Below are 27,457 nucleotides of genomic sequence, written 5' to 3' on the forward strand. Positions count from 1 at the left end.
ATTTGATGACCTCCAGGCAGTGGAGGGGCAGTCGAGGAAGACCAGGGCCCCAGGCGCCTACGTGGGCGGAATGCACAAGCTTGGGTCTTGGCGGCCGGGGCTCCACGTCCCAGCACTAGCCAACGAGGGCCTCGGCCGCGCGCGAATATTCGTGCCTTCCTCGCTGCGAGGCTTTGCGAATCTTGGCCACTAGCTAAAGGCGGGGTCGCCGGACCGGTAGCAACCGGAGACACTCAGCCCCGCAGCAGGAAATGCGCCTCGTGGCTTCCGGCGCGTGCAGATGACGCGCGGCTCGGGCTTCCGCCTTGGGGAGCGGGCGGCGGAGCCCGGGACGCGGAGACCTGGGGTCGCTGCAGCTGGGCGGCCCGCGGGCCCAGGGTGGGAATGCACCGCCGTGGGGTGGGAGCTGGCGCCATCGCCAAGAAGAAACTTGCAGAGGTGAGCAGGAAGAAGGCCGACCCACAACCTGCCCCTGACCCGTGCGAGACTGAATTCTCTCGGAGCCGAGTCCTACCCGTTAATCACCTCCCAGCAGAATCTGAGACGGGCTTCTTGGCCCCGGGATACAGAATGTCTCCAGCTTCCGGTGGATTGGCAGCGTTCCCAGATGCCCAGCCCTTTCTCCCACTTACCCAAGTTTTAACTACAAATGGGACTCTACTCACAAATCTACAGTCGTCGATTCTACTCCTTCACCCTATCCTTCTCCCTAAGAAAACCATTTAAGAGAACCCCCCCTCTTTTCATCCCAAAGCTGTGGCAGCACAAGTGGGGGACCCCAGCGCCTACTCTCTTGTTTTTCTTTTTCTTTTTTTTTTTTTTTTTGAGACGGAGTCTTGCTCTGTCCCCCAGACTGGAGTGCAGTGGCGCGATCTCGGCTCACTGCAAGCTCCGCCTCCCGGGTTCACGCCATCCTCCTGCCTCAGCCTCCCGAGTAGCTGGAACTACAGGCACCCACTACCACGCTCGGCTAATTTTTTGTATTTTTAGTAGAGACGGTTTCACCGTGTTAGCCAGGATGGTCTCAGTCTCCTGACCTCGTGATCCGCCCGCCTCCGCCTCCCAAAGTGCTGGGATTACAGGCGTGAGCCACTGCGCGCGGCCCCCAGCGCCCACTCTCTTAACTCATGCTGGTCTCTTTGTCTGACAGGCCAAGTATAAGGAGCGAGGGACGGTCTTGGCTGAGGACCAGCTAGCCCAGGTGAGTCGGCTGGGGGGCCCCAGGCAGGGAGGGAGAACCTAACAGGGCTGGCCAAAACACCTTGGATACGAATTTGATTGTGTAGATTGAACTAGAAATAGGGTGTTTGGCAAATTTTGATTTCTGAGCCACTGAGATCTTTTAGGTGACTTGCTAATAACAATAATGGCCAACATATTTGAGTGATTACATGCTTGTAACGTCCCAGGCATTTGTCTATTTTCTTTACATATACTGTCTTGTTCAGTCCTCATTACAGTCCCATGAGGAGGGAACCCTATTATTCTGAGGGTTTTTTTTTTTCTTTTTTTGATGGAGTCTTGCTCTGTTGCCCAGACTGGAGTACAGTGGCATGATCTCGGCTCACTGCAGCCTCCGTTTCCCGGGTTCAAGTGATTCTCCAACCTTAGCCTCCCGAGTAGCTACAACTACAGGCATGCGCCACCACGCCCGGCTAATTTTTTTTTTTTTTTTTTTTTTTGAGATGGAGTGTTGCTCTGTCGCCCAGGCTAGCGCGCAGTGGCGCGATCTCGGCTCACTGCAACCTCCGCCTCCCAGGTTCAAGCGATTCTCCTGCCTCAGCCTCCCGAGTAGTTGGAATTACAGGCGCCCGCCACTGCACCCGGCTAATTTTTGTATTTTTTTTTTTTTTTTTTGAGACGGAGTCTTACTCTGTCGCCCAGGCTGGAGTGCAGTGGCTGGATCTCAGCTCATTGCAAGCTCCGCCTCCCGGGTTTACGCCATTCTCCTGCCTCAGCCTCCCGAGTAGCTGGGACTACAGGCGCCCACCACCTCGNTTTGAGACGGAGTCTCGCTCTGTCGCCCAGGCTGGAGTGCAGTGGCCGGATCTCGGCTCACTGCAAGCTCCGCCTCCCGGGTTCACGCCATTCTCCGGCCTCAGCCTCCCGAGCAGCTGGGACTACAGGCGCCTGCCACCTCGCCCGGCTAGTTTTTTTTTTTTTATTATTTCTTAGTAGAGACGGGGTTTCACCGTGTTAGCCAGGATGGTCTCGATCTCCTGACCTCGTGATCCACCCGTCTCGGCCTCCCAAAGTGCTGGGATTACAGGCTTGAGCCACCGCGCCCGGCCAGTTTTTTGTATTTTTTAGTAGAGACGGGGTTTCACTATCTTGGCCAGGCTGGTCTCGAACTCCTGACCTCATGATCCACCCGCCTCGGCCTCTCAAAGTGCTGGGATTACAAGCGTGAGCCACCACGCCCAGCCAGTATTTGTATTTTTAGTAGAGACAGGGTTTCTCCATGTTGGTCAGGCTGGTCTCAAATTCTTGACTTTGTGATCCACCCACCTTGGCTTCCCAAAGTGCTGGAATTACAGGTGTGAGCCACCGTGCTTGGCCCTAATTTTTGTATTTTTTTTGTAGAGTCAGGGTTTCGCCATGTTGGCTGGGCTGGTCTTGAACTCCTGGCCTCAGGTGATCCACGCGCCTCAGCCTCCCAAAGTGCTGGGACTACAGTCGTGAACCACCGTGCCTGGCCGTATTCTGAGTTCAAAATTGAGAGCTGGGCTCTGTGGCGTAGGCCTGTAATCCCAGCACTATGGGAAGCTGAGGAAGGCTGATCACTGGAGGTCAGGAGTTCGAGACCAGCCTGGCCAACATGGTGAAATCCCGTCTCTACTAAAAATACAAAAATTAGCCGGGCGTGGTGGCGGGCTCCTGTAGTCCCAGCTACTGAGGAGGCTGAGGTAGGAAAATTGCATGAACCCAGGAGGCAGAGGTTGTAGTAAGCCAGTATCTTGCCGCTGCGTTCCACCTTGGGGGACAGAGCAAGACTCTGTCTCAAAAAAAAAAAAAAAAAAAAAAAAGGCCGGGCGTGGTGGCTCACGCCTGTAATCTTAGCACTTTGGGAGGCCGAGGTGGGCGGATCACCTGAGGTAAGGAGTTCGAGACCAGCCTGACCAACATGGAGAAACCCCATCTCTACTAAAAATATAAAAGCAGCCGGGCGTAGTGGCGCATGCCTGTAATCCCAGCTACTTGGGAGGCTGAGGCAGAAGAATGTCTTGAACCCGGGAGGTGGAAGTTGCAGTGAGCCGAGATTGCGCCACTGCTCTCCAGCCTGGGCAACAAGAGCAAAATTCTGTCTCAAAAAAAAAAAAAAAAAAGAAAAAGAAAAAGAAATTGGGACACTGGGGTGTTAAGTAATATATCCAAGGTTATATGGGTAGTAAGTGGTAGAGGTGTTATTGATTTACGTCCTCTGGGGCTTTTCATTTTAAATACTTCAGAATAAAATGAAAATATTGCCTAACCTGTGGCACCCACACCACCATCATGACATCTAGGCACACACCAGGACAGTGTGTGAGTGATGGGGGTGCAGCTCCTGTGCAGTTTTCTTTTCCAGCCCTTCCCTGCTCTTTACATGCTCCAAGTTTACGCAGTGATTGTGATTGGGGAAGAAGAGGAGGAAGCTGTTAAACAGGAAAACGGAGCTGTGAGCTGAAGAAAAATAGTAGGCCCAGGCTGTGCTCTTCAAAAGCTCCCACTCACAGGGGAGATGACTGCAGGAATCAACTGAAAATTGTGATTAAAAGAATGTGGAGGTTTCTAACAGTTTTATGTGAGAAATATTGGGCTAGGAGTGCTTATTCTTGGTGGAATAGAAGATGGTCCTTGTTAATTAGGAAAAGAGAAGGGGTAATACAAAGTCAGAAAATCCCCGAGTCTTTTGTATTTAACATGAAATGCAATCTGGCAAATTAAAGTCCCAGAGTAGTTCTTTATCTGGAATTGATCCCCAGAGAGGTTCATGACTCAAAAGTTTTTTTTTTAAATTTATATTGGTTGGTTGATTGATTGACCCTGCGCGGTGGCTCACATCTGTAATCCCAGCACTTTGGGAGGCTGAGGCAGATGGATTGCTTGAAGTCAGGAATTCGAGACCAGCCTGGCCCACATGATGAAATCCTGTCTTCACTAAAAATACAAAAATTAGCCAGGTGTGGTGGTGTGTGCCTGTCGTCCCAACTACTCAGGAGGCTGAAGCAAGAGAATCGCTTGAACTGGGAGGCTAAGGTTGCAGTGAGCTGAGATTGTGCCAGTGCACTCCAGCCTGGGCAACAAAGCAAGACTCTGTCTCAAAAAAAAATTAAAAAAAAAAAATATATATGTTGATTGATTGAGACAGAGTCTTGCTATGTTGCCCCAGCTAAACTCGAACTCCTGGGCTCAAGTGATCCATTGTGGGATTACAGGTGTGAGCCACCATTCCTGGCCAGACTCATAGGTTAAACAGATTCATGCGACACTTCATTTTTTTCCCGTCCACCCTTTCCATTGGGGGGTAAAGATTTTCTAATGGGTGAACACTGCATTCCCTCATTTCTAAGATACAATGAATTATTAGGTACATCTTCAAATTAAGTTTTTCTGGGTAAAAGAAAAGGAATACCACATTATATATAACACTTTGTTCTTTTTTTGTGCATGTATTTGGTTGTATATATGTGCACCTTGATTATTAAATGCATCCTGATTTTAGAACAGGAACGCACAAAAAATTGTCTAGTTTGGAAGTGAGAAAACAGTACAGCATCCCATTTCTGCTGACAACAGAACTGTGAAGGAGAGGCAGGGATAAAAAGAGAGATAGATGGTAAACAGCATAATGGTAGGCTGAGAGAGACTGGTTATTTCAGCCTTTGCCATGCCACAGGACTGGGCACCTATTTTTGGCATCTGATTATCATCTGGCTGGGCTGCCCTTCACCACTCCCTGTCCATCCAACAGATGTCAAAGCAGTTGGACATGTTCAAGACCAACCTGGAGGAATTTGCCAGCAAGCACAAGCAGGAGATCCGGAAGAATCCTGAGTTCCGTGTGCAGTTCCAGGACATGTGTGCAACCATTGGCGTGGATCCGCTGGCCTGTAAGAAGTTGTCTGTAGGGTTCCAGTGTTCTTATAGAGAACCTTAGGGACAGAAGCTCACATAGTTGTTACCACTGTTGGGGTATCTGCTAGAAAGGCCTACAAGAAGACCCAGAAGGTGTCGTCTTTAGGGAGTACCTAGCAGGATGGCTAGTTACTGTCTGATATGGAAGATAGACCAACTATAGGCTGAGTAGCCAGTGTCCATGATCATTCCTGGAATGATATAAGTAGAATTTTTTATGGCATTTTCCCTCTTTATTAAAAAATATTTAATTTTGGCCAGGTGCAGTGGCTCATGCCTATAATCCCAGCACTTTGTGAGGCCAAGGCAGGCAGATCACTTGAATCCAGGAGTTCAAGATCAGCCTGGGCAACATGGCGAGACCCCATCTCTACAAAAACTATAAAAATTTGCCATGTGTGGTGGCATGTGTCTATAGTCCAGCTACTTGGGAGGCTGAGGTAGGAGGATTGCTTGAGCCTGGGAAGTTGAGGCTGCAGCAAGACCTTGTTTAAAAAAAAAGTTTTTTTTTTTTTTTTGAGACAGAGTCTTGCTCTGTCACCCATGCTGGAGTGCAGTGGTGCCATCTTGGCTCACTGCAACCTCTGCCTTCCAGGTTCAAGCAATTCTTGTGCTTCAACCTCCCAAGTAGCTGGGATTACAGGCCTGTACCACCAAACCTGGCTAATTTTTATATTTTTTGTAGAAAGGAGGTTTTACCATGTTGTCCAGTTTGGTTTTGAACTCCTGGGATCAAGTGATCAGCCTTTCTTGGCCTCCCAAAGTGCTGGGATTACAGGCGTGAGCCTCTGTACTGAGCCCTTCCTCATACTTATAAACTTTAAAAAAAATTATTGGCCGGGCATGGTGGCTCACGCCTGTAATCCTGGCACTTTGGGAGGCTGAGGCAGGCAGATCATGAGGTCAGGAGATGGAGACCATCCTGGCTAACACGGTGAAACCCTGTCTCTACTAAAAATTAGCCAGGCGTGGTGGCACGTGACTGTAATCCCAGCTACTTAGGAGGCTGAGGCAGGAGAATCACTTGAACCCGGGAGGTGAAGGTTGCAGTGAGCCAAGATTGCGCCCCTGCACTCCAGCCTGGGCAACAGAGCGAGACTCCATCTCAAAAAAAAAAAAAAAAATTACTAATTTATTATTTTTTAGTGTTGAGGTTTCTGTCACCTAGGCTGGAGTGCATTGGTGCAATCAGCCCACTGCAGCCTTCAACTCCAGGGTTCAAGTTACTTTCCTGCCTCAACCTCCCGAGTGGCGCTGGGACTAGAGGCGTGAGCCACCGTGCCTGGCCCTAGTGTTTTTTTTTTTTTTGAGACAGTCTCGCTCTGTTGCCCATGCTGGAGTACAGTTGTGCTGCAATCTTGGCTCACTGCAACCTTCTCCTGGGTTCAAGTGATTCTCCCGCCTCAGCCTCCTGAGTAGCTGGGACCACAGGTGTGTGCCACCATGCCTGGCTAATTTTTTGTGTGTTTAGTAGAGACAGGGTTTTAGTGTGTTAGCCAGGATGGCCTTGATCTGACCTCGTGATCTACCCTTCTCAGCCTCCCAAAGTGCTGGGATTACAGGCGTGAGCCACTGCTCCTGGCCTGGCCCCGACTTTTTAAACATACATGGGATTATAATTACTACTGCTCTACAACCTGCATTTTTCTTTTCTTTTTTTTTGAGATGGAGTTTTGCTCTTGATGCCCAGGCTAGAGTGCAATGGCATGATCTTGGGTCACTGCAACCACCCAGGTTCAAGCGATTCTCCTGCCTCAGCCTCCCGAGTAGCTGGGATTACAGGTGCCTACCACCACGCCTGGCTAATTTTGTATTTTTAGTAGAGACAGGGTTTCTCCATGTTGGTCAGGCTGGTCTCAAACTCCTGACCTCAGGTGATCCGCCTGCCTCTGGCTCCCAGAGTGCTGGGATTACAGGTGTGAGCCACTGCGCCCAGCCCGTATTTTATTTTTTATTTCTACACTCCTGGTAACTTGTAGAACATCAGTGGATTTTGGATGCTGAGTCTGCATATTCTTTCTCTTAGTCTTGTCTAGACCATATTTCCCATTATATTTCACTGTATGTTGTGTGAATGGAAACTCGTTTTTTCAGTATCCTGAGCCAGAATTAGCCAAATAGGAATGACTTTTGTTTTATTTTTTCAATTTTTATTTATTTATTTATTTATTTATTTATTTATTTATTTTTTGAGACAGTTGCGCTCTTGTTGCCCAGGCTGGAGTATGTTGGTGCAATCTTGGCTCACTGCAACCTCTGCCTCCTGGGTTCCAGCAATTCTCCTGTCTCAGCCTTCCAAGTAGCAGGGATTACAGGCGCACGCCACCACTCCTGGCTAATTTTTTTTTATTTTTAGTAGAGATGGGGTTTTGCTGTGTTGGCCAGGCTGGTCTCGAACTCTTGGTCTCAAGCGATCTGCCCACCTCGGTGTCTGAAAGTACTGGAATTACAGGCATGAGCCACTGCACCCAGCCAGAAATGACTTAGATTGCCTGCCCTCTGGAACTGTCTGACCCTGTTCTTCAGCAGGAGTTACCGTAATAAGTCTGATTGTTTCCTGAGTAGCAAATGGAGCAGAAGAACTTCATGCCATGCAGGGAAAACTTCCCATACAATAGATGTTTTAATGCAGCTTTGAAAGAAAAGAAGGGATATAAATTAATCAATAACCGAGATTTTGTTTTTCTGTCTTGTAGCTGGAAAAGGATTTTGGTCTGAGATGCTGGGCGTGGGGGACTTCTATTACGAACTAGGTGTCCAAATTATCGAAGTGTGCCTGGCGCTGAAGCATCGGAATGGAGGTGAGGGTGGCTGGGTCCTGTGAACTGGACTCTGGACTTCTCTGAGAGGGAGAAAACCGTAAAAGATTATCGTTTCCGTCCTGCAGTCTACAGGCCTCTAAGGACTTGAGAGACATCTTAGCTGTTTCATGCAGTTGAATCCATGGCAAGTCTCCATGGCCAAGGGTAAATAGAATTACCTGAACGATTGTCTCTGTTCTCCAAAGATCTTTGGCCAGGAAGGTCTAATCCCTACTCAGTACAGAAAATAGTAGGGAGGTAGGAAATAGGCCTTTTCCCCTGATATCTGATGTGTCTGGAGTGATTTTCTCATTAGTAACTGTAGTCCTGCACTGTCTCTCTGACGTATGGGAATGCCAACTGAGTCTCTGTGTTCCCTAAAATGTGACCTTAAAATTCGTCATTGGGTGATGCCATCTTTCTTAGTAAGCACATTAAATGGTGTGGATTGAAGTTGCAGAAAGAAAACTTAAAACCATTTACAAATCATCATCGACTATAAATAGACACGGCCTTGATGTCAAGAGGACATTTATAGTTTTTCAAAGATGACACTGCTTTTGTTTTTAGATTTTCATGGCTCTCACTCTGTTGACAGGCCTAGCAAAGTCTCAGAATCCATTTCTCATATTATGGCCAGTTATTTCATAAGGAGAGAGTGGTTTTTTTTTTGAGATGGAGTTTCCCTCTTGTTGCCCAGGCTGGAGTGCACTGGCGTGATCTTGGCTTACTGCAACCTCTGCCTCCCAGGTTCACGTGATTCTCCTGCCTCAGCCTCCCTAGTAGCTGGGATTACAGGCATGCGCTACCACACCCAGCTAATTTTGTATTTTTAGTAGAGATGGGGTTTCTCCATGTTGGTAAGGCTGATCTCGAACTCCCAACCTCAGGTGATGCACCCACCTCAGCCTCCCAAAGTGCTGGGATTACAGGCGCGAGCCACTGTGCCCGGCCAAGGAGAGAGTTAAAAAAAATTAGGAACTAGAATGTTACTTGCTATTCGTAGGCCACTGGAATGTAATGGCTGTCGACTTATTTAAAGTGGGTAATCTCTTTTTCTGATTTCTGTCTCCAATAGGTCTGATAACTTTGGAGGAACTACATCAACAGGTGTTGAAGGGAAGGGGCAAGTTCGCCCAGGATGTCAGTCAGTAGGTCTTGTCTTTCAGTCCCTTGGAGTACAGAAAGAGGTCTTTAAAATTCAGATGGGGGCTGGGCGTGGTGGCTCACGCCTGTAATCCCAGCACTTTGGGAGGCCGAGGTGGGTGGATCATGAGGTCAGGACATCGAGACCATCCTGGCTAATACAGTGAAACCCCGTCTCTACTAAAAATACAAAAAATTAGCCAGGCGTGGTGGCAGGCGCCTGTAGTCCCAGCTACTCGGGAGGCTGAGGCAGGAGAATGGTGTGAACCCAGGAGGCAGAGCTTGCAGTGAGCCGAGACCGCGCCACTGCACTCCAGCCTGGGCAACAGAGTGAGACTCTGTCTTAAAATTAAAAAAAAAATTAAAAATTCAGATGGAACTCTTTTCTCCCTATTCCTCATGTCTAGGCTAGCTTAGAAATCTGTATGATCTCCATATTGTACAGAAAAAAAAAAAAAATGAAACAAACAAAAAATAAGAGACAGGGTCTCACTGTTGCCCAGGCTGGAGTACAGTGGCACGATCATAGCTTACTGCTACCAAGATCGTTGCTTACCTGCAGCCTCAAGGAATCCTCCCACCTCAGCCTCCCAAGTAGTTGGGATTATAGGCATGGGCCCGTACACCTGGCTATTTTTAGAAAACAGAAAATAGAGGCCAGGCGTGGTGGCTCAAGCCTGTAATCCCAGCACTTTGGGAGGCCGAGACGGGCGGATCACGAGGTCAGGAGATCGAGACCATCCTGGCTGACACGGTGAAACCCCGTCTCTACTAAAAAATACAAAAAACTAGCCGGGCGAGGTGGTGGGCGCCTGTAGTCCCTGCTACTCGGGAGGCTGAGGCAGGAGAATGGCGTAAACCCGGGAGGCGGAGCTTGCAGTGAGCCGAGATCTGGCCACTGCACTCCAGCCTGGGCGGCAGAGCGAGACTCCGTCTCAAAAAAAAAAAAAAAAGAAAACAGAAAATATAGAGATATAAAAAGGGAAACAAAAACCATTATTTCTCAACTAAGAGATTACAACTGCTATATATTTTAATGTAGTTCCTTCCAAGCATTTCTTCATGTATTATTTTTTAACAAACTTGGGGCTATATATAGTCTCTGTTTTTCTTTGAGAAAGAGTCTTGCTGTCGCCCAGACTGGAGTGCAGTGGCCTGATCTTAGCTCACTGCAACCTCTGCCTTCTGGATTCAAGCAATTCTTGTGCCACAGCCTCCCCAGTAACTGGGATTACAAGGTGTGCACCACCATGCCCGGCTAATTTTTGTATTTTTAGTAGAGATGGGGTTTCACCATGTTGGCCAGGCTGGTTTTGAACTCCTGGCCTCAAGTGATCTGCCCGCCTCAGCTTCCCAAAGTGCTTGGATTGCAGGTGTTAGACTGTATCCAAGGGCTGTATATAGTCTTGAGATTATTTGAGGCCAAGGAGACTAGAGTAGCTGCCTAGAAAGGCTGGGGAAGGAGGTGGTAGTGAGATGATGGAATATAAATTGATCTAGTTCACCAGCCTCTATGTGTGAGTCCAGTTTGAGAAAAGATAAAAGGCTGTTTTTGATGTAACTTCCAAGGAGTCAGCCTACTATGAGATCTTGAAGACCTAGAATATTCAAAGAAAAGTAACGAGGCTGGGTGCAGTAGCTTACACCTGTAATCCTAGCCCTTTGGGAGGCTGAGGTGGGAGGATTGCTTGAGGACAGGAGTTTGAGACCAGCCTGGGCAGTGTAGTGAGACCTTGTCTCTACAAAAAGTAGTTGGGTGTTGAGGCATGCACCCATAGTTCTAGGCTGCAGTGAGCTATGATTGCACCACTGCACTCCAGCCTGGGACACAGCAAGATGTCATCTCTACTTTTCTTTTTTTTTTTTGAAATGGAGTCTCGCTCTGTTGCCCACACTGGAGCGCAGTGGCGCAATCTCGGCTCACTGCAACCTCCGCCTCCCCGGTTCAAGTGATTCTCCTACCTCAGCCTCCCGAGTAGCTGGGGTTACAGGTACCTGCCACCGCGCCCTGCTAGTTCTTGTATTTTTAGTGGAGATGGGGTTTCACCATGTTGGCTAGGCTGGTCTCAAACTCTCGGCCTCCCAAAGTGCAGGGATTACAGGTGTAAGCCACTGCACCTGGCCAAGACCTCATCTCTTTAAAAAAAAAAAAAAAAAGGAAAGTGATAACAAAAGATTACTAGCCATACTCATTGCAAATTCTCATGAAGAGAGGGTGAGCATTTGAAGCATTTCAGTTTGCTATTCTTGAGAGTTGGAGAATGCATTCCAATCTACCTAAAAGTGCCCTTTCCCTGGCTGTTTGGGTGATACATTTTTGAGCTTTGGCAGAGGTTTTAAACTCTGTGTGTGGGCTGGATATGTGATCTACACACTGTTTTGTAGGTTTTCTTCTTCTCTGATTTCAGTTAGAATCAGAAAACTTGGCAGTATTGGGCTTGAATTTCCACTTGGCAATAATCAGCTGGGTTGCCCCCTTTAAAGTAGATAAGCATTCTCTAGTTTGCCACAGGTGACACTACCCCCTATTGCCTCTTCAGCTCACTCATTCACGTTTCCTGATGGGCATCTGCAGGTGTATCTTTGACCTCTGGGTGTTGGAATGAGTGGTTTGCTGAGCAGAGAGCCTGACTCCTGATTGTCAAAGCATCACTTATTGCTCCTTGACCCTGTCTTTTTACTGACATAGTTGAGTGTTGTGCAGCCTTTTATTATTTTAGAGGCAGGGTCTTGCTCTGTCACCCAGGTTGGAGTACAGTGGTGCACAATCACAGCTCACTGCAGCCTTGAACTCCTGGGCTCAAGTGATCCTCCTACCTCAGCCTTCCAAGGACTATAGGCGATTGCCACCATGCCCTGCTAATTTTTTATTTTTTTATTTTTTAATAAAGACAAAATCTTGCTGTGTTGCCCAGGCTGGTCTCTAACCCCTGGGCTCAAGCAGTCCTCTCATGTGGGCATCCCAAAAGTGTTGGGATTATGGGTATGAGCCACTGCGCCTGGGAGTTGTGCAGTCTTTTAAATTTTCTGTCAGTGTCCTGCCCAGGGCAGAGCTGAAACTGTGTTGTTAGGTCTGATCTGCCAAGGGTCGTTAAGCAACTCTTCCTCACCTCAGAGACGACCTGATCAGAGCCATCAAGAAACTAAAGGCACTTGGCACTGGCTTCGGCATCATCCCTGTGGGCGGCACTTACCTCATTCAGTCTGTTCCAGCTGAGCTCAATATGGATCACACCGTGGTGCTACAGCTGGCAGAGGTACTGGTGCACCTTCGAGTGTGTGTGTGTGCAGGTACTGGGATGCAAGGCTGTCAGCAGTTCTGAGCTCCTGCTCCCCATTATGCAGGTCTTTTGCTGAGACTATCCAATGGATGAACTACTCAGGCCTGTTCTTGTTCAGCAGACATTTATTGAGCAGCTACAGTGCAAAGCACTGGGCCAGGCTGTGGGGCATATAAAGATAGGAATGATAAAATTCCTGCTCTCAAGGAGCTTACAGTCTAGTCAGGTAGACAGACATGCAGACAACTAACTAGATTTCTTTGGGTAGCCAGACTCTGATGTCTTTTGAAACTACTTTATGGATTCTTCAAAAACAGATTTTAAAAAATCTTGTTTGCCATGCCTCTGTCCCTCATTATGCCTTAAGCATATGCCATCTTCCCCCAAATCCCCATCAAGTATTTAGGGTAGATATGTTCAGTTTTCTTTATTATTTTTGAGATGGAGTTTCACTCGTTGCCCAGGCCAAAGTGCAATCGCGCAATCTTGGCTTACTACGATCTCAGCCTCCTGGGCTCAAGTGATTCTCCTGCCTCAGCCTCCCAAGTAGCTGGGATTACAGGCGTGTGCCACCACACCCAGCTAATTTTGTAATTTTAGTAGAGATGAGGGTTCTCCATGTTGGCCAGGCTGGTCTCGAACTCCCGACCTCAGGTGATGTGCCCGCCTCGGCGTGAGCCACCTCGCCTGGCCCAGTTTTCTTTATAATGTAAAACAGAACTAAATAAGGGAGGGGCTTTTCTGTATTGGAGGATGAGTAGAATGAGGCAGGGCAAGGGCTGAATATTTAAATAATGGATATTATTAGCAGTTTATGATTCTTCTTCCTATCAGTTAATTGTTCAGAATCTTCCCTTGTCATGCTCTAGAGTGCTTTGCAGAAGTCTAACTTAACATGTTAGTACAAGGGACCCACTTTTTTTGTTTTTTTTGGGATGGAGTCTCACTCTGTCACCCAGGCTGGCATGCAGTGGCACAATCTCTGGCTCACTGCAGCCTCCACCTCTCAGGTTCCAACGATTCTCCTGCTTCAGCCTCCCGAGTACCTGGGATTACAGGCATGTGCCACCATGCCCGGCTAATTTTTGTATTTTTAGTAGAGATGGGGTTTCACCATGTTGGCAAAGCTGGTCTCGAACTCTTGACCTCAGGTGATACCCCCACCTCAGCCTCCCAAAGTGCTAGGATCACAGGCATGAGCCACCGTGCCCGGCCTGGACTCCACTTTTAAGATTGAACCCACCAACCTACCTCTGTCATGCTGAAAGTCACTTGTCTCTCTCCCCGCTGGAACCTTTAAACATTTTCTGTGTTCCCTCATGCTTGACAGCTTTTCCTCCTGTCTGGATAAGTCTGTTGTTCCTGGGCAGGTCCTGGGTTCTAAGGGAAGGTGCACTCTTTAACTGATTCAATCCCCATTCCTCCTTCCTTCAGAAGAATGGCTACGTGACTGTCAGTGAGATCAAAGCCAGTCTTAAATGGGAGACCGAGCGAGCGCGGCAAGTGCTGGTATGCAACTTTGGAACAGTCCAGAAAAGACAGGCCCCAGTTGGGAGGATGTGGGTTCCACAAAGGCAGGCCCCAGTTGGGAGGATGTGGGTTCCACAAAGGCAGGCCCCAGTTGGGAGGATGTGGGTTTCACAAAGGCAGGAACTTCAGGATTGCTTTGCCGGCCTTCTGCCTTGAAGGCTATTGCTGCCATGCTAGAAGGAAGCCCAGCACTTCTCTTCATGCTACCAAGAAGGTAGAACTCAGGAAGGCAGGTTCCTAACTCTGGTGTGCACACAATACCAGGCTGCCCCTGCTACTTGGGGAACCGACACTCTTTCCTGAACATGCTGAGCCTGGACTGGTCAGGAGATTAATGTAGTCTGTACTGAAAGTAACACTGTTAGTACAGTGATGGGAATTATTAACTATGTTAATTACATATCTGTAATTATCCACTAAGCATTATATTGCATAGTATATACTCTAGCTTTATACATACATATTTCGTGGTACTGAAGAATGAATGATGTGAAGAGGGAGCAATGTTAACAACTCTGGCTTCAGTACCTTTTTTCCTTATCCAAGCAATTCAACTGTCTAAACCTTTCATTTCATCTGTAAAATGGGGATAACATATTTATCTACCTAATGATATTGGACAGAACCAACCCATTTTGAGCATATTTCCAGCTCTAGGAACTGAGTCTATTCTTGCATAAGTATGGTCAATTATGTTTGCTACCTGGTATAAGTTAACTCAAAGGTAGCTAAACAGTGATCTCAGGCCGGGCACGGTGGCTCAAGCCTGTAATCCCAGCACTTTGGGAGGCCGAGACGGGCGGATCACGAGGTCAGGAGATCGAGACCATCCTGGTTAACATGGTGAAACCCCGTCTCTACTAAAAAATACAAAAAAAACCTAGCCGGGCGAGGTGGCAGGCACCTATAGTCCCAGCTACTCGGGAGGCTGAGGCAGGAGAATGGCGTAAACCCGGCAGGCGGAGCTTGCAGTGAGCTGAGATCCAGCCATTGCACTCCAGCCTGGGTGACAGAGCGAGACTCTGCCTCAAAAAAAAAAAAAAACAGTGATCTGTGTGTTGTTTCTGGGAAAATGGAGGCAGTGATTTGCTGAAGGCCATACAGCAAATATTTCTATAGCCATGTGTTCTTTCCACTATATCCCACTATGCTAGGCTTTACCCCTCTTCCTCAGCAGCACAAGTTAAATGACTTCGTAGCATTTTTCACATTCAGGCAAAGGCCAAGGCCAAACAGCTCATTTAGTTGGTTGTGTAAATGTCTGAAGGCACTTAGTAGATTTAGTTTGAAAACCTCACTGAAGCCAAAATAGGTTTGGGGGTTGCTTACCTACCCTTTGTCTACGGAACCTCCCTGTTCTCAAACCGCTCTTCTTCCCTTTTCCCTCCAGGAACACCTGCTGAAGGAAGGGTTGGCGTGGCTGGATTTACAGGCCCCAGGGGAGGCCCACTACTGGCTGCCAGCTCTCTTCACTGACCTCTACTCCCAGGAGATTACAGCTGAAGAGGCCAGAGAAGCCCTCCCCTGACTGCGTGTGGAACGGCACACAGCAGCAGGCAGGGAGGAGGAGGAGGGCAAATAAACCTGGGTAGTTTTGTTTATAAAAAAAAAAAAAAAATAGAAAAAGTTCCAAGTTTTTCTTTCTTCCCCCATTCTTTTATTTTTGAAAAGTGCCTTCACATTGCATCTTTATTGGAGAAGACCTCGCTCATTCAGTAAGGATAATCTGATTAACACAGAAAACGGCAAGCACATATAAAATGATTTGTGCAGGTCATCTGCAAGCTCATGGAAGAGCTGGGCCTGGAATGCACGTTGTTTCCTGGCCTGTCTAGTCTTTGTAGCTGTGAGACATAGATTACAGCCTATGCTAATTCAAAAATTTTAAATAAAACGTTCCTTATCTCAAACTAGCTGGTCCTAATGGACCAGTAATACTATTCACTCTTTCAGCCTCTTCTGGTTTCCTCTGTAGAGGCTCTAGGTTATGACAAAGTTAGCTGTGAGTGTGAAGGAAATAGAAGTCAATGTCCAATCGTGGCTCAACTGGAGGAAAGAAAACAATGGACTCTGAGGGGAATCAAACAATAGTTAGGGAATGTTCTATTTTCTCAAATTCCCTACTAGCTTTCTCACCCTCCTGTACTAGACTGCCAGGTCCCTCTAGCCTCAGTAGTGGGAAAGGGAGTCATTTACCGAACACCTACCCTGTCCCATTTTACATATAGCTCACTTAAATTTCACCAAGTAGGCAGCCTTCAGCGTCACAGGTGATTGAATCAAAGTAATTTGCCAGGGGCCGCCAGCTTCAGCGGAGCCAAAGCTGGAGCCCATGCCTTCATGTATCACTGCACAGTACAGAATGGCAGCACATACTGTGTGTAGACATTTTTCTGCACACATGGTCAGCCAAGAGTAAAAGCTTCTGCATCAGAAAGCAAGAATCTCCTACAGCAAGTAGAAGTGATGAGGGAAGAGGCCAGAGTTGTTTAAGGCTCCCAAAGTCGTTAGTCTAAAGGCTAAGATCCTTAAAAAGTGCTACTGTACTGGAAATCTGAAAACTCAATGGTTTTTCCATACTGAGACCCTTCCTTTAGCAGGATACAGCCTGGACCCATCTCTACCTCTGCCTGTCCTTGTAGGACATGCTCACTCCAAGTTCTGGAATAGGTCTTTGGAAGCCGCTGAAACTAAGATGTCACTGACTACCAGAGCCTTAAAAAATGAACCCCATTTCCAATGAGAAAACTTGTCCTGCTCTCCCCACCCGGCCCCGCCCTTCCACCATGTTATGCAAGTCTTTGGCTTCCAGACAATTCACAGCACTTTCCTTCTCCCTAACAGTTCCAGGCCTAGGTGAGGTGTAGTTAACAAGATGATCCCACTCCTCCTTTACACAAGCCCTCCCATGCCCACAGGCACTTCCTCCTTCTGCCAAAACAAACTTTATTGCACCAAAAAGGAAAAAAAAAAAAAAAAAAAAAAAAAAAAACTTCATTTATATACAGTCAGATATAAAGACATCTCTTTGACTCCTGTGCATATATTTCCTCAACTCAAGATTAGGGCATAAAAGTCAGGCTGCTATGCCAGACATGCTCTGCCCTATGGCAGGGCCAAGGAGAGGATTGTCACTTGAAAGTGGGAACACTTAAATGGATGACAGACAACACTGGACCCACAGACCAAGGGCATTTTTCTAAGCCCTGGAGTAGCTTGAGGAATGGAAGAGGGAAATTGGAAGCAGGGTCCCTTTTCAATCTTCATGTGAAGAGACCCAGCCTCTTCATGGGTATCCAAGATAAACTTCCGTTCCCCAAGCCCACCAATCCCTGTCCAGTTCCTTTGCTTCCTGCCCTCCCAAGTAGGACATTCTCCTTTTTGCCCAGCCCCGCTTTGCACAGATCCTCCAAGGGGAGTCCCATGATCCACAAGCCAGAGACTTTCATAGCAGCGGGCAGGGCAGGTACACACTATCCTCTCCCTTATGCATGGCTGGACACTGACTGAGGCCCTGCATCACAAGAATTGCCAATACCCACTGGGAGCCATAACAATAAATCTGGAAGTATGGGGAGAACATATCAAAAAGGGGAAGGATGGATTCCCTTGATGCCCAGGATTACAGGGCACCTAAAGCACATTTTTTTCTGAGCCAACCAGCTAAAGGATCACTGCAGCTAAATACAGAGAAGCAACACAGCCAGGCAAACACCCATCAGAGTCAGTGACAAGAGCAGCTGGGGGCACAGGGGAGGCGGAAGGAGGAGAAAGAAGGGGAGGAGCCTCCAGAGCCCCAGCCCCAATCCCCTCTGCCATTGGCTACCCTTGCTCCCCACAAATCCCTGGGGTTGAAGTGAGGAGGACTACAGGCTGGGGTGAAAATACACAAGGACAGCCCAACAAAATACAATGACTAGCATCAGTCTCCCACTTACTCCACCCTCAAAAGAAATACCCTCATTGTGACTAGTATTTATGAAAATCTGTAAGACTATTCTATGTAGTGGCTCTAATCCCATATACACAGCAGCTGCCTGTGCCGGGAACTTTTCAAATCAGTGATTGTGGGAACAAACATATTTTCAGCTTCTTACGGTGCCTATGCAGGCTTTACCAAGACCTTGGTTAAGTCCCAGTCACATTTACCTTCTGTCTTACATCTAGAAAAGGGTGAGGAAAGGGGGGAGGGGAGAAAGGTGCTCAGGTGCTAGGTAAAGCTTACTGATCAGCAGCCTAGACTCCACCACTGTTCCTTCTCTTTGGTCTGTCTAGAACAGTGACTATAAATTAGGAAAAACAAAATTATGCTGGCCTGTGGGAAATAATGGGGGAAGGCAGGCAGGGAGGAAAAGGGCATTGGGAAGCCCTGCTTCAAGACTGAAGACAGACAAATAGACAACCACCCAGACTGCTTAAGTGTCACAGACAGCCCCCACCCCAAGCTCCCTTCCAGGTATCCCCATAAATCATTTGGGCACAATCCCTCTTGGAACTGCGATTTCCATCTTCTACTTATCCCTAAGGAGCTGGCCCTGTGGAGAGGTGTGTTGGTTGTTTTGTTTTTGCCAGAGGCCCTCGCTCTAGGTGCTCCTGTAAAGGTACCTCGGCCCCTGATATGGGATGAACAGATGAACGTCGCCCCAGATGCTCCAGTGCCAAGGAGGTCAGACCAGGAACAGGCCCCCCACTCCCACACCCTGGGATCCGAGCTTGCTTGGTTCTCGCCATCTTGCAGGATGACTTCGAGTCTGGAGGGAGATACACAGTGCCTCTCCATCCCTGGGGTGGGGGGAAGGAATTCTGCTGGGACTCTTGAGTTGGGGGGAAAGGGGAGATGGGAGCAGGGTCTAAACCCTCAGGCTCCCGTGAAGGTCTGTCTCTGTCCCAGATGAGCTGCTATCAGAGTCCATTTCTGCATTCTCATTATGGAGCCTCTCCAGCACTTTCTGACGAATCAGTCCCAGGCGCATCAAGAGGGACTGGTAGTCAAAGTGGCCCCGCTTCTCTCCAAAAGGGTCCTATGGGGGAAAGGAGACAAGGGGATGGAAGATTCAAGTATGGGTGGCTGATCCTAGAGAAAGCAGCTTCGGGTTCATGTGAAATGCAAGCTGAACTTCTGAGCCATGGGAGCAGGAAGGCCTAACAGCATAGGTAGTCCCGAACAGCAGGCAAAATAACCTTTGCTTAAAAATATGACACCTAGGCCAGGCGCCGTGGCTCATGCCTGTTAATGCCACCACTTTGGGAGGCCGAGGAGGGCGGCTCCCCTGAGGTTGGGAGTTTGAGACCAGTCTGAACAACAAGGTGAAACCCCGTCTCTACTAAAAATACAAAATTAGCTGGGCATGGTGACGCACGCCTGTAATCCCAGCCACTCGGGAGGCTGAGGCAGGAGAATCACTGGAACCTGGGAGGCGGAGGTTGCAGTGAGCTGAGATCAAGATCGCACCATTACACTCCAGCCTGGGCAACAAGACTGAAACTGTCTCCAAAAAAAAAAACAAAAAACAAAAAACAAAAAACACACCCTTACTGCCCCAAATAGGTGTAGCTTGGGCTAGAGTGAATATGTATTGGTATTCCTCAAAAGCAAACCAATATCCGGAAGAAGGGACAGTAAGGGTGACACAGATAGGGAAGAGAAATTCAAGACCAGAATTATAAAGTATACCTATGTTTTTAATTAACCTCATAAAAACCACAGAAAGTAAAAGTTGCCCTTTATTCTCTGTACTCAAAAATGGCAATTTGCTTTTCTAAGGTCACAGGCAGGTCTAGAACTCAAGAGTTCTGACTTTCAGATAAGCACCTGCACTCCTCCCCAGGGACTTGTCACTCCATTCTTGTCCAGGTTTCTGGGCATTGCTCCAGGGCCACCTAGCCTTGATCTTAGTCCTTCTCATTCTAGATCAAAGATCCCTAAACATTTTACAGAAAGGTTTAATTGCCCCCAAAGTCTCAAAAACAACTAGTTGAGTGGATGGTATAAAAAAGTTTAAAATACTATATAGGGACTTAGGCAGCAAAGTAGTGCGACAGCCCCCAAAAGGTACACAACTTTCCCTCTCACATTGTTTGCTTCTCTCACAAGAACTCCTTCCACACTTCTACCCACACATTACCCTCATCCTGAGTGGGATGGCAGTGGGTGCTAGTCACAGTCACTGGGACTACAGCCTGCACTTCTCATTCATGAAAGTTAATTCCCTCATGACTGAGCTCCACATTTATCTATGAAGCTGTCAATTCTACAAATCTTCTTTCATCCATGGCTCCAACTCCTCTAATTCTCCTTCTGCCCAGATGCTGTCCCCTTTCCCATCCCTCATCACCAGTTGTTTTTCCTTTACACACTGGTATCGCTAATGCTGTTGGATACCAGCAATTAGAATTCCTGATGGGGAACAAACTAGGACATATGTCATTGATATACTCTCAAAAAGGCTTTAGGAGACAACTTAGTCCTAAGCCAGCCCTGCCCTTTGTGCTTAAATGAGACAGGTGGGTGGAAAGTCCTTGAAGGAAGGAAGGGAAAACTACCATTTATAAGTAGCACTGGAGAGAATAAGTCATCTCCTCCTACTGCTGTTGGTGTTGGGTGGGTGAATAGACATAGTACGAGAGCTGGAGAGAGCCTTAAGAAATCTTAAGTCAATTACCCAACTTACCCATTTTTTTTTTTTTTTTGAGGTGGAGTCTGGCTCTATTGCCAAGGCTGGAGTGCAACAACGTGATCTCGGCTCACTGCAACCTCTGCCTCCTGGGTTCAAACAATTCTTGTGCCTCAGCCTCCCAAGTAGCTGGGATTACAGGCACGAACCACCACATCTGGCTTATTCTATTTTTAGTAGAGGCAGGATTTCACCATGTTGGCCAGGCTGGTCTCAAACTCTTGACCTCAAGTGATCTGTCTGCCTTGGCCTACCAAAGTACTGGGATTACAGGTGTGAGCCACTGTGCTGGGCCCCACAAGTCTCCCATTTCTAAGCAAGACCACCAGTAAGATGATCCAAATACACAGAACTGATTCTCCAGGACAGGAGAATTCTCATCCTCTTATCAACCAGGTGGTTAAGTTTACATTAGTCTATCAATAATGTGTTTTTGTTGTTGTTGTTTTTGCAGACAGAAATCTTGTCCTGCTGCTCAGGTTGGAGTGCAGTAGTGCAATCTCAGTTTACTGCAACCTCTGCCTCCCAGGTTTAAGCATTTCTCATCCCTCAGCTTCCCAAGTAGCTGGGATTACAGGCATGAGCCATCAAGACTGGATAATTTTTGTCTTTTTAGTAGAGATGGGGTTTCACCATGTTGGCCAGGCTGGTCTTGGACTACTGGCCTCGAGAGATCTGCCCACCTTTGCCTCCCAAAGTGCTGAGAGTACAGGCATGAGCCACCGCACCTGTCTATCTACAATTTGGTCAACGATAGCCTCCTTCCTTAAAACAAGCCCAAATTCTGAGTTCTTATTGGAAGCAAAAGCACACTTTTGCCAGTAGAGGCAAATGAACAATGGCCAGCTGTAGGGCTTCTACAATTAGCAGCAGGGGTTGTATTACCTGCATAGTTTGGCCTTGAAGGTGCAGGCGATCTTTGCAGGCCACCTCATAGAAGTCATAATACTCCAGAAAGGACTTTTCCATCACCCCTCTGGAAAACAAGCAGAAAAGTTAAGTCAAAAACCTAGGGGTACAGATCACCCCTTCCTCACCTAACCGTTTTTTGTTTTTTTTTTTTTTTTTCCCGGATGGAGTCTTGCTCTGTCACCCAGGCTGGAGTGCAGTGGCGCAATCTCAGCTCCCTATGACCTCTGCCTCTCGCGTTCATGCAATTCTCCTGCCTCAGCCTCCTGAGTAGCAGGGATTACAGACATGTGCCATCACGCCTGGCTAATTTTTGTTTTTAGTAGAGATGGGGTTTCACCATGTTGGTCAGGCTGGTCAGGAACTCCTGACCTCAAGTGATCCACCTGCGTTGCCTCCCAAAGTGCTGGGATTACAGGTGTGAACCACCACGCCTAGCCTCCTTACCTAACCTTAATGCCAAATTAAACACCTACCATTCCCAAGTCCAAATCTGTTTTCTACAAAGATCTTTTTATTTTATTTTTTATTTTTTAAGTTTTTTGAGACTGAGTCTCGCTCTTTTGCCCAGGCTGGAGTGCAGTGGCACAATCTTGGCTCACCGCAACCTCCGCCTCCCGGGTTCAAGTGATTCTCACGCCTCAGCCTCCTGAGTAGCTGGGATTACAGGTGCGTGCCAACACACCCAGGTAATTTTTGTATTTTTAGCAAAGATGGGGTTTCAGCATGTTGGTCAGGCTGGTGCTGAACTCCTGACCTCGTGATCTGCCCTCCTTGGCCTGCCAAAGTGCTGGGATTACAGGCGTGAGTAACTGTGCCCCGCCTCTACAAGGATCTTTAAATGTAAAATGGAAAAAGGAACATCTAATTGCCCGTGGTTGACTTCTCCGACACATTGGGAATTATGAGAGTGACTGTAAATACTCATCATTTGTTTTCTTTTTGAGGCAGGGTCTTGCTGTTACCCAGGCTGGAGTGCAGTGGTGTGATCACAGCTCACTGCAGTCTCAACCTCCTAGGCTCAAGCAATCCTCCCACCTCAGTCTCCTGAGTGGCTGTGACTGCAGGAGCATGCCATTACACCTGGCTAATTTTAAATTTTTTGTAGAGATGGGGTTTCCCTATGTTGCCTAGGATGGTCTCGAACTCCTGGGCTCAAGTGATCCTCCCGCCTCAGCCTCCCAAGCACTAGGATTACAGGCGTGAGCCACCACCAGGCCAGTACTCACCATTTGAATCCCAACTTCAACTCATGACTTGCTTCACCTCAATTGTTTTTCATAGGCCATCCCTAAATCGCAAACCTTACTCAAAATTCTCCTAGAAATTTATTTATCTAACCCTGACATTGCTCATCCAGTTTTGGCACTTAAACTTCAGGCCGGGCGCAGTGGCTGAAGCCTGTAATCCCAGCACTTTGGGAGGCCGAGACGGGCGGATCACGAGGGCAGAAGATCGAGACCATCCTGGCTAACACGGTGAAACCCCATCTCTACTAAAAAACACAAAAAACTAGCCAGGCGAGGTGGCGGGCACCTGTAGTCCCAGCTACGCGGGAGGCTGAGGCAGGAGAATGGCGTAAACTCGGGAGGCAGAGCTTGCAGTGAGCTGAGATCCGGCCACTGCACTCCAGCCTGGGTGACACAGCGGGATTCCATCTCAAAATAAATAAATAAATAAATAAATAAATAATAATAATAATAATAAACTTTAGCACTAAGAAATGAGTTTATTATGAAGTGCTCTACACATTTGGCTGGAAAAAAGTACATCCAAGCCTTCATCAAACTGGAAACTCCCTGAGGGTGTGGACTGCCTCTCCCAAAGGCTTGGCGTTCTCCAACACAGTAGCTCTCTGAACTTTCTCTTGGGTAACCCTCAGCCGCTTGTTCTTTAAAAGCAGGAACCACATCTTTCCTTCTTCTCTATCTCCCTCTGGTGCCCAACACTGTCTCTGCCCCAAAGTTCCTCAAAGGTGCCAACTACCCAAGTGCCCCAAAGGAATAATACCAAGCAAGCCCTCTTGACACATACCGTAGGGGTTCAGGACAGGGACACTTTCCTTCCATCATGTCACAGACTGCAACTCTGATGGTCTCGTGCCGGATACATTCATTATAGTTTTTGCTGTCTCCTGGATGTCTCTCCTGTAATGTAACAGATGCCAGAGTATCCCAAAATTTAAGCAAAAAGAAAGCCAATGGGAAGAGACTTCAAGATTAGTATGGGGTATGTAAGCCAGTCATACAAACTAAAAAATACCTTTCCCACTATATGGCAGATCCATGAAGAGCAACCACACCTTTATTTTTGACACCATTCACCCCACCACCCTCCAAATATACCACCAGGTTGCAGGTCATTTGGCCTATAATCAGCAAACTAGATCCACATCATTTTCCTGAATGTCAAGTGAAAGGCCTATCAAGTAAAGATTACGAGGGAAATAACCAAACATAAGAATGATGGTAGGGTTGCTAAGCCTTGTGGCATGCACCAGTAGTCCCAGCTACTCAGGAAGCTGGGGTGTGAGGATCACTTGAGCCCAGGAGTTTGGGTTCAGCCTAGACAACAAAGTAAGATCCTGTTTTTTCAGTTTTTCTTTTTGGAGACAGGGTCTTTGCTGTTGCCCAGGCTGGAATGCAGTGGCACAATCATAGCTAACTGCAGCCTTGACCTCCTGGGCTCTAGGGATCCTCGAACTCCTGGGCTCTAGCAATCCTCCCACTTCGGCCTCCTGAGTAGCTGGGACTAAAGACATTAGTCACCACAGCGGGTCCCAAGTTTGTATTTTTTATTATTTATTTGTTTTTTGAGTTTTGCTCGTCGCCCAGGTTGGAGTGCAATGGCACGATCTCAGCTCACTGCAACCTCCGCCTCCTGGGTTCCAGCAATTTTCCTGTCTCAGCCTTCCAAGTAGCTGGGATTGTAGGTGCCCGCTACCATGCCCGGCTAATTTTTGTATTTTTTAGTAGAGACGGGGTTTCACCATGTTGGCCAGGCTGGTCCTGAACACCTGACCTCAGGTAATCCACCCGCCTCAGTCTCCCAAAGTGCTGGGATTACAGGTATGAGCCACCGCACCCAGCTTATTTGTCTTTTATTTTAAAAATTTTTAAGAGGCGGGCTCTTGCTTTGTCGTCCAGGCTGGAAAGTGGTGGTATGATCAGAGGTTACTGCTGCCTTGAATTCCTGGGCTCAAGCGATGTTCCTCTCCTCAGCTTCCCAAGTAGCTGGGACTCAAGGTGCATGTCATAATGCCCAGCTGTTTTTTTTTTTTTTTAAATTTTTTCAGTAGAGACAAGGTCTCACTAGGTTTCCCAGGCTGGGAAACACTTGTCTTTTTAGGGGGAGAAAAAAAAAAGAAAGAAAGAATGATGGTGGGACAAAAAGGTATAAATGAAGTGAAGAGTCTCAGCGTGGAAAACCTTTAGGCACCAACAAGTAAAGGATGCTTCCTGGTTAACCCCTTTACCTGTTATATGTCTCTAGGGTCCCACCATCATTGAACCAATTATTATAAATCAGAAGTAGGGCTGGGCCCGACGGCTCATGCCTGTACTTCTGACACTTTGGGAAGCCGATGCAGGCGGATTGCTTGAGTTCAGAAGTTCAGGATCAGCATCGGCAACATGGTGAGATCCCGTCTCTATAAAAAATACAAAAATTAGCTGGGCATTGGTGATGTGCACCTGTCGTCCCAGCTACTCAGGAGGCTGAGGCGAGAGGATGGCTAGAGCCCAGGAGTTCGAGGCTTCAGTGAGCTATGACTGTGCCACTGTACTCCAGCCTGGGTGACAGAGCAAGACTTTGTCTCAAAGAAATAGTAAAATTAGAAATATATCTAGCAGAAGCAGAACTTAAAACTTTCAAAAGCTAAACTTCAACTTTGGTCTAGAAAGCCAATATAAACAGGATCTCACTATGGTGTGAATGGAAGGGGAGTACAGCCTCCTCTTTACTTTTTCCTGTGCTCTTCTCTTACCCCCAACCCCAGTCAATTAGAGCCGTGGCCTCTGATAAAAGCAGCTGATGGGCCAGGCGCGGTAGCTCACACCTGTAATCCCAGCACTTTGGGAGGCCAAGGCAGGTGGATCACGAGGTCAGGAATTGGAGACCAGCCTGGCCAAAATAGTGAAACCCCGTCTCTACTAAAAATATAAAAATTAGCTGGGTGTGGTGGTGCGTGCCTGTAAATAAATAAATAAAATAAAAAATAAAATAAAAACAACTGCAAGTCATTGTAGAAGTAAAAAATAAAAAACACAAGGCTGGGCATGTACACCTGTAATCCCAGCACTTTGGGAGACTGACGTGGGCAGATTGCTTGAGGCCAGGAGTTCAAGACAAGCCTGGCCAACATGGCGAAACCCCATCTCTACTACAAATACAAAAATCAGCCAGGCGTTGTGGTGTGTGCCTGTAATCCCAGCTACTTTAGGAAGGCTGAGGCACTATAATCGCTTGAACCTGGGAGGCAGAGGTTGCACTGAGCTGAGATCACACCACTGCACTCCAGCCTGGGTGACAGAATGAGAGTCTGCCTCCAAAAAAAAAAAAAAAAAAAAAAAAAGATAAGACCTACAAATCAGCTCCTGCTAATGAGGTCTATTTCAATTAGAATCTCCTCCTGAAATGACTGTTTGGAGAAAGGATGGATTAGGGAATAATTTTAGTTAACTTTTGAAGCCAGACTCGGTGGTTCACGCCTGTGATCCCACCACTTTGTGACGCTGAGGCAGGCTGATCACCTAAGGTCAGGAGTTCGAGACCAGCCCGGCCAACATCGTGAAACGCCATTTCTACTAAAAATACAAAAATTAGCCAGGCGTGGTGGTGTGTGCCTGTAGTCCTAGCTCCTCGGGAGGCTGTGGCAGAACTGCTTGATCCTGGGAGGTGGAGCCAAGATCAAGCCACTGCACTCCAGCCTGAGCAATGGAGTGAGACTCCGTCTCAAAAAAATTTTTTTTCTTCATTTTTGAAAGGTATTTTGTTATCCTTTGTTCAGGTCTATAGAGAAATAATCAAAGTTGGTGTCATCTGTAGTAGTTTAAAAATAAATTAAGCTGGCTAGGCATGGTTGCTCACACCTGTAATCCCAGCACTTTCGGAGGCCAAGGCAAGTGGATCATCTGAGGTCAGGAATTCGAGACCAGCCTGGCCAACATGGTGAAACCCCTTCCCTACTACAAATACAAAAAATTAGTCAGGCATGGTGGTGCGTGCCTGTAATCTCAGCTACTCGGGCAGCTGAGGCAGAAGAATCACTTGAACCTGGGAGGCAGAGGTTGCTATGAGCCAAGAATGCACCATTACACTCCAGCCTGGGTAACAAGAATAAAACTCTGTCTCAAAAAATAAATACATCAATCAATTAAGCTGTTCTAATCACCTATCTGGAATCATTTTCTTTTGGGACTATCACTGGAACTTTTTCCCGTGCTCATAATTCAGGAAGGCACATCAGAATAGTGGGAGAACTTGGGCTCCAATGTAAGTCTGGGGTCCTATCTTGAACTGTGTCCTTGTGAAAGTTAATTAACCTCTCTGAGGCAACATTATTTCACTTGAAAATGGGAATAACAATATTTAACCTCACATAGTATGAAGGTTAAACAAGAAATTACATAAAAAAAACTCAGTAGTGTCCAGCACAGAGCATGCTCTTGGAAAAATGTGTTTTCTCCACCTTCTCATTGGCACTGTTAACTCAAAAAGTCTTTCCCAGGACTCCTAATGACTCCTTCGGCTCTGCAGGCAACAGTCCTTCATAACTCCAGAAGAACAGCTGGCTGAACAGTAGTCCCTATAGAGCAACTTCAGGGGATGCTGAGGATACAGGCACATAGAACCCACTAGATGCCATAACCCCCAAAGTAGGCTCAGAATTAATTTCCAATTGAGTCCATTGACTTCCATGTTGTAAAGGAATCCAAGTCACATATTTATTTTAACTCTCACAAATAAAAAATTTCATTATTATTATTTTTTGGGGGGC

General features: G+C 47.3%; 2 protein-coding genes across 6 annotated transcripts in view; one reads left to right on the plus strand and one right to left on the minus strand.

Annotated features, from left to right (window-relative positions):
• SNF8 (SNF8, ESCRT-II complex subunit) lies at positions 1–16,879 on the plus strand. 5 transcript variants are annotated; one of them, XM_025361316.1, is made up of 10 exons: positions 277–438; positions 1,151–1,201; positions 4,955–5,093; positions 7,645–7,655; positions 7,815–7,919; positions 8,006–8,084; positions 8,998–9,070; positions 12,181–12,322; positions 13,781–13,855; positions 15,267–15,786. In XM_025361316.1, the coding sequence occupies exons 6-10, from the start codon at positions 8,048–8,050 to the stop codon at positions 15,402–15,404; spliced, it is 465 nt and encodes a 154-aa protein (XP_025217101.1). In that variant the 5' UTR covers positions 277–438; positions 1,151–1,201; positions 4,955–5,093; positions 7,645–7,655; positions 7,815–7,919; positions 8,006–8,047; the 3' UTR covers positions 15,405–15,786. The 5 variants fall into 5 exon arrangements, with proteins under 5 accessions (XP_025217098.1, XP_025217100.1, XP_025217101.1 ...); XM_025361313.1 differs by lacking the exons at positions 7,645–7,655; positions 8,006–8,084 and having other exon boundaries at positions 1–438; positions 13,784–13,855; XM_025361312.1 differs by lacking the exons at positions 7,645–7,655; positions 8,006–8,084 and having other exon boundaries at positions 283–438; positions 15,267–15,512.
• The window catches only part of UBE2Z (ubiquitin conjugating enzyme E2 Z), a 20,048-nt gene continuing 9,392 nt past the window's right edge, over positions 16,802–27,457 (minus strand). The window contains exons 5-7 of the mRNA XM_025361311.1: positions 23,494–23,606; positions 21,436–21,526; positions 16,802–18,897 (exon numbers count right to left, since the gene is read on the minus strand). Of these exons, the coding sequence (XP_025217096.1) occupies positions 18,727–18,897; positions 21,436–21,526; positions 23,494–23,606 (375 nt within the window). The 3' untranslated portion in view covers positions 16,802–18,726. The remainder of the gene's footprint in view (positions 18,898–21,435; positions 21,527–23,493; positions 23,607–27,457) is intronic.

This window comes from Theropithecus gelada, chromosome 16 (genome assembly GCF_003255815.1).
Source record: "Theropithecus gelada isolate Dixy chromosome 16, Tgel_1.0, whole genome shotgun sequence".
NCBI lineage: Eukaryota > Metazoa > Chordata > Mammalia > Primates > Cercopithecidae > Theropithecus > Theropithecus gelada.

Bases quoted from the DNA above. Each gene is read 5' to 3' on its own strand.
- SNF8 (XM_025361312.1), top strand. From the start codon at position 385: ATGCACCGCCGTGGGGTGGGAGCTGGCGCCATCGCCAAGAAGAAACTT. The intron at 7,920-8,997 runs GTGAGGGTGGCT...TGTCTCCAATAG, and splicing joins GCTGAAGCATCGGAATGGAG to GTCTGATAACTTTGGAGGAA. The intron at 12,323-13,780 runs GTACTGGTGCAC...TCCTTCCTTCAG, and splicing joins TGGTGCTACAGCTGGCAGAG to AAGAATGGCTACGTGACTGT.